Source organism: Macrobrachium nipponense, chromosome 13 (genome assembly GCF_015104395.2).
Source record: "Macrobrachium nipponense isolate FS-2020 chromosome 13, ASM1510439v2, whole genome shotgun sequence".
NCBI classification, from domain to species: Eukaryota; Metazoa; Arthropoda; class Malacostraca; order Decapoda; family Palaemonidae; genus Macrobrachium; species Macrobrachium nipponense.
The window spans coordinates 15,734,993-15,740,532 of record NC_087206.1 but is presented as its reverse complement, the minus strand read 5'-3'; the positions used below and the strand labels follow the sequence as shown (position 1 = coordinate 15,740,532).

Here is a 5,540-nt window from a genome sequence, read left to right as displayed (position 1 = left end):
ATGTGCGCCGGTTGTATTTTACATGAGGGGCCACCACAAGAAAAGTTTGTAAGAAGAATTTAAAAACTATTCAAATTATCCACTACTCTACGATTATGAAATACAGAATGCCAAAGTGAACAATTTCACTAGTGCAAAAGAACCTGAAAGAACATGTATAAACGAAATTTATTATAAACACAAAAGGTTATTAACGTGAAACTCTGTACACGTAGTATTTTATTATCAACATTCAGTCATATTTACACCAAAAGAAATATGTCAACATCTTTAAAGGTTCAAGATTTTTAACAAGGAAGAAAAACGTATAAATATCTTCATTTAAACAAACTCCAAACATGAGTTCGTCGTCTTAGTATTCATAGTGTCATATTTATAGTGCCTGCTATTTCAAAATATATGTGGCATATATTTACTAAATAATGTCTTAACTACTGTAAATCTCCGCTAAATGCTTAAACAATTAAAATCAATCAGCATTTAACATTTTTCTTAACCAGTGGTCCGGTTAATCTATTCAATGAAATCTCTAGAATTATTTAACAAGGGATATATCTTTAGAAAATCTTTACTGTTTTTTGTTGAACCGATGACAGAAATATGGTAAGATAGCAAGAGAATATTATCCAGGTTAATTTTAGGTGCCAGCCTAATCGCAAACAAGGAAGACAAAAAGAGCAGATACTTTGATTCTTTACATCCTAATTCATGTTTCTATAGCTTCCCTTCGTCAGTGTAAACCAATATGACATCTATAAGACATACCAAAAGTAAATGCTCTAATTATTCTTGAAACAAACAAAACACATCAACGATATATACAGAATATGAGTGTTCCAGCCACTTCTTCTCGATGCTCTGTTGCTATTCTAAACAAATAGCTGGTTAAGAATTAAATACAAATGGAACTCTTTTTAAACCTACTCATTACATTGGTATACCAATATTGTCACTCATCAGTGACCTGCAAGATTCAAAATTAAAATAAAATTAGATGAAAAAACACAAGACTGAAATGATAAGATTGTCATGAAATAAATTTCAATGTTTCCGAAATTCTGTCACTCCTCAGACAATTGAGGACAAACATAAATCGTTCAGAAATATTCACATCCCTCAGGTAACGAAGGACAACATGATTAAAAAGTGGCGGAACATGACTTACAGTGACAACTTAAACTATAAAATACCCTAACGTTGGTGCTATAAAATTAAGAACGAAGTTGTACAACTAGAACTTCTCAGTTGTTGTCTCCATTTCTTCTTCTTCTTCTTCCTGTAGTGGTAATTTTGTTGTGGAATCGAGCTCTTCCTCTATCAGTGCGACTTCCTCTTCGACGAATTCTTCTAATTTCTCAACAACCTTCTCAGCTTGCGACGAAGTTTCTTCTTTCTTGGTCTCCTCTGGTTTTCCCTCCACCAACTTTTCTTCTTCGGGCTGTTTTTCTCCCGCTAACTCCTGTTTCTTTCGCTCCTCTTCATTCTTTTTCGCCTGTTCCTCTGCCATCTTCTTCTTCATTTCTTCGGGCAACTCAATAATGTCTTCCAACTTAACAGCACCTTCGGGTAACTCAACTGCCTCAGTTACTTCAGACGATGAAGGCGTAAGGTCAGATGCAACTTGGGAGCTGATCTTATCACCTTTGATTTTCTTGTTGGGTACTTCCTTCGTCACCTCTTTGGGTCCTGTGGACACAGCTGGGTAGAAAGGTAGAGGAAATCACATTAAGAAAAAAAAAAAAAAAACTTCCTTTTCGGTCCAACGAACTATTTCACCAAACAATCAACACCAGAACAATTAGATGGAAAGTGTTCTTGTTTGCCTGAATTTGTGAAATTCATTGATAAAGCAATGGCTGGGACGTAGAGATGGTTATCAACCAATGGTTGTCAGATTAAGGTAATCGCACAGGACAATTAGCATAAAAGGGAAATAAATGGACTTCTTGTTGCCGAAAAGCTCCCATACCGTTCCAGAGGGTTTTCCAGGTGATTTTAGGCACCAGTCAGTATCCAATACCAATCAATAACTGTTTGTACAGAGAATAATCCAGGAAAGATGCACTATGCTTGACAGCCTGGATTAGTATTAGAAGGAATTACGATCGCCCCCGGGTTAGTGTCAATTCCCCTGGAAGCATGGTCAAGACCTCCTGCCCTGAAGAGTGTTAAAATCCTCACGGGATGGCATGACATGACAAGAGATGCGAGAAGACCCTCATCTGTAGTAACGAAGGCAGCAGAATCAAGGCCAAAGCATCATTCAGGTCCCTGGAGGTCGCAAGCACAATTTTGGGAGAGTCCTTACTACCGTAGATTCCTTACCACCCTCAGTTATACTGCCACCATTAATAACCTTCAGAGGAAGAAGAAGAATTTAACATACCCAAAAAGTAGGCACCTGTAACTAAAACTTAAATATATACCACAGGAAAAAGGCATTCACATAACCACAACTGATATTAGCACAGGCATTTGAAAAAATCAAACACATAACTTCATGCTCCATTATCATGCCTCTGGTTTGTATTTTTGCTGTATTTTGTAATGAGGACAGTTATGTGTTTAAGTATTTGTTCCATTGTTTACTTATTGATATGTCTATTCATTGTAGATGTTAGTAATTTACCCTGAATAGCAAAAAGGAAAAAAAATAATGATAATTTTTCATTAATGTAATATTAGTACAGTTACTGTTCGTACACAAGTAGAAGTATAAATTTGCATGCAAAAGTTTGAATTAGTATGCATTATAAATGAATAACAAAGTTAAGCAAATAGACCAAAAAATAGATTAATAGATGAAAATCAATGATAAAGCACCATGCAAAGCTCTTTTAATACATAGGGACAACCAGCCAAAAATTAAAGACTAATGAGGCATGCTTATACCGATGTCATAACTTCTGTTAGCTTTCATTCAACAATTGATAATACAGAAACAGTTACTTAAACTTATTTCAGCTGGGATTAATTTGTTCAATAAAGATTTAGGTCATGTTACCAGACTTAGTCAACAATAACGTGCATCATTTTTGGGTACCTGGTAAAATCTGTTAAAAATTAAAACTTGAAACATAAAATTCACTAAAATAAGTATGTGAAATGCTACAGTTTTTCACTTAAAGATAATTGGTAACATTATAAACTTGACGCAAAAACGCATCTTGCTGTTATCATAAAAAAGCAACTTTGTTATTATGACTTTTGAGAGCAAAATCTAAAAGTAATTGAGGCCATTGCATTAAACAAAAGTAATTACTGTGAATAGTAAACTATATAACTGATGAGACCTGTTATGAGATAAATGTTAAAATAAATTATTCTACTAGAAATGGCAATTTCACTGGTCATATCCTACGAAATCTATTGGTTTGCTGCACAATATTTCGTAAGCATTTTAGATAATTCAGTATTTGGAGAATAACATACTTGTGTTGCATAACTCAAGATTTCTTAAATTAGAATTCTATCTTCCTTTCGGCATTCGAAATAATGATTACCTCATGATTCATTCAGGCATTAACAAATAAATTTAACCAAGAGGAGAGCTCACACAAGCCCCTTTCCTAAAGCAACTGTACATGCAGTAGAATTATGCCTAGTCAAAAGACACCTCTAATAATCAGCCATATCAAGAAGAAAACTTTCCAATCAGGTACGATCATTACAACTGGATACAACATTTTACTTACTTATCTGCAACCTTACATCTAGATATTGGACTACAGATAAATGAACTCTATTCCATTGTCCTTTATTAAATATCATATTTAGAATAAATCGAGACAATATAATTAACATAATGAATTCAAGAAATCGAGCCGAGTGGGCCATCCAAAAAATGAACAAATCCCAGATTTAAGGTTAAATAACTTTAGGCAACCCACCTAAGATGCATGGATAAACCACTGTGTCAGTTCACATTTGCATACATGTTCCAGTGGCATACATATATGCATAAACGCATTAACAATTGAGTTGTGCATCAAAAACTCTTATACCAAAAGTTTTATAGATTATTCTTGTTGTTAAAGTGTATTACCAGTGAATGCGATAAAATATCAAAAAGACAGAAATAAATTCATTTTTATGTGACTGAAGTACAGTAAGCTGATGTAAAATTAAATCCTTTCGGAAAATAAATAGCAAATAAGTATCCCAAATCAAGAAAATTAAGCCTAAATCGATACGTGATATATTATGAATTAACAGACATGCGGCCGCACGTATCATGCACTTGTGCAGCAAACGCGTATACTATGGAAAAGACTGAATGCATATAATATAGACATATATATTATTTGCCAGTTATGAAGGTTTCTGTATAATGTAAAGTTCTCTAAGAAGTCGTTAAGGTTTACCTTTAAAAAAAGTTTCGTTTTCTTTTAATATATAGATCTTAAGTAGAAAATAAGAATGAATTATTATATGGGATACTATAGCATTTCAAAATTACTTCCGGAAGAGTTTGTTTATTGTTGTTTTAGATTTAGCTGACTTTATGACAGCACGGACTCTTGCTCATAGAACAGCCCGTAAATTTACTTGCTATAAGTGAAAAGTGCAGGGAGGTAGGGGGAGGTTGACATATTTACTACTGGAACAAACAAGACAGATATAACTCATTCAAGCTCTTTTTCAAGGAAATTCACTGACTTTTTATTTTTTGGGGGGGCGGGTTGCCAAAATTATGGCTTATTTATCTTTAGAATTCACCCCCTTTCTTTTGCAGATATATGGCTCATTTATAATTACAAATCCCACTTTTATTGGCAAATTCATGGTTTATTATAATTACAAATTCCCCCCACCCTTTCTATTTTACCAAAATAATTGCTTATTTATAATCCCAAACCCCCTTTGGTCAAAATTATAGTTAATTTATAATTACAAATACTCTTCCTCTTTTATCTTCAAAAGAAATAGATATGGACCTGTCTATTTTTATCTTGTCCTTGATTAATAGAAGATTTTTATACTGAATTTATCAGAACTTGATCTAATATAATCTAGCCTATCCCAAACGATGCGGCTTTAAGAGACAAATTGCTTATTCCCGTATTCACGTGCCGAACGCCCTACCACCCACCTCACCCTATGGATAGATTAGTGTAATTCTCAAAGCTACAATTACATTATTAAATTTTGATAATGTATACCCGCTGCACACAAGTAAAATATCGATAGAAATACTGAAAAAAAAAATTATATAATTTGTTTTTTTATGCATATATTTAATGCTTATGCTTGCCAAAGAAACTTCACCTGGAACCTCTACTTAAGCTACAGGTGTTGCTAATAATGCAACTATCTTCAGAATTAGAATATATATATCTCTCTCTCTCATTTATAGAAACAAGTTGTTAATCAGCCTACAAGGTTTCAGACAAAACATATCCTGCCTATCAAACCGCTTGGAGTTTTTTCATAACATGTTTGGTATTTACGGCAGTAGTACAGCAATAGATATGCTATACTTGAATTTCCAAAATCCCTTTGACAAAGTTTCATACAAGAAACTAATGACAAAAGTTAGA

General features: G+C 33.6%; 1 protein-coding gene across 1 annotated transcript in view; it reads right to left on the bottom strand.

Annotated features, from left to right (window-relative positions):
• Positions 1 to 204: 204 nt before the first annotated feature.
• The window catches only part of LOC135225247 (putative autophagy-related protein 11), a 7,712-nt gene continuing 2,376 nt past the window's right edge, over positions 205 to 5,540 (bottom strand). The window contains exon 3 of the mRNA XM_064264579.1: positions 205 to 1,698. Coding sequence (XP_064120649.1) covers positions 1,232 to 1,698 — 467 coding nt within the window. The 3' untranslated portion in view covers positions 205 to 1,231. The remainder of the gene's footprint in view (positions 1,699 to 5,540) is intronic.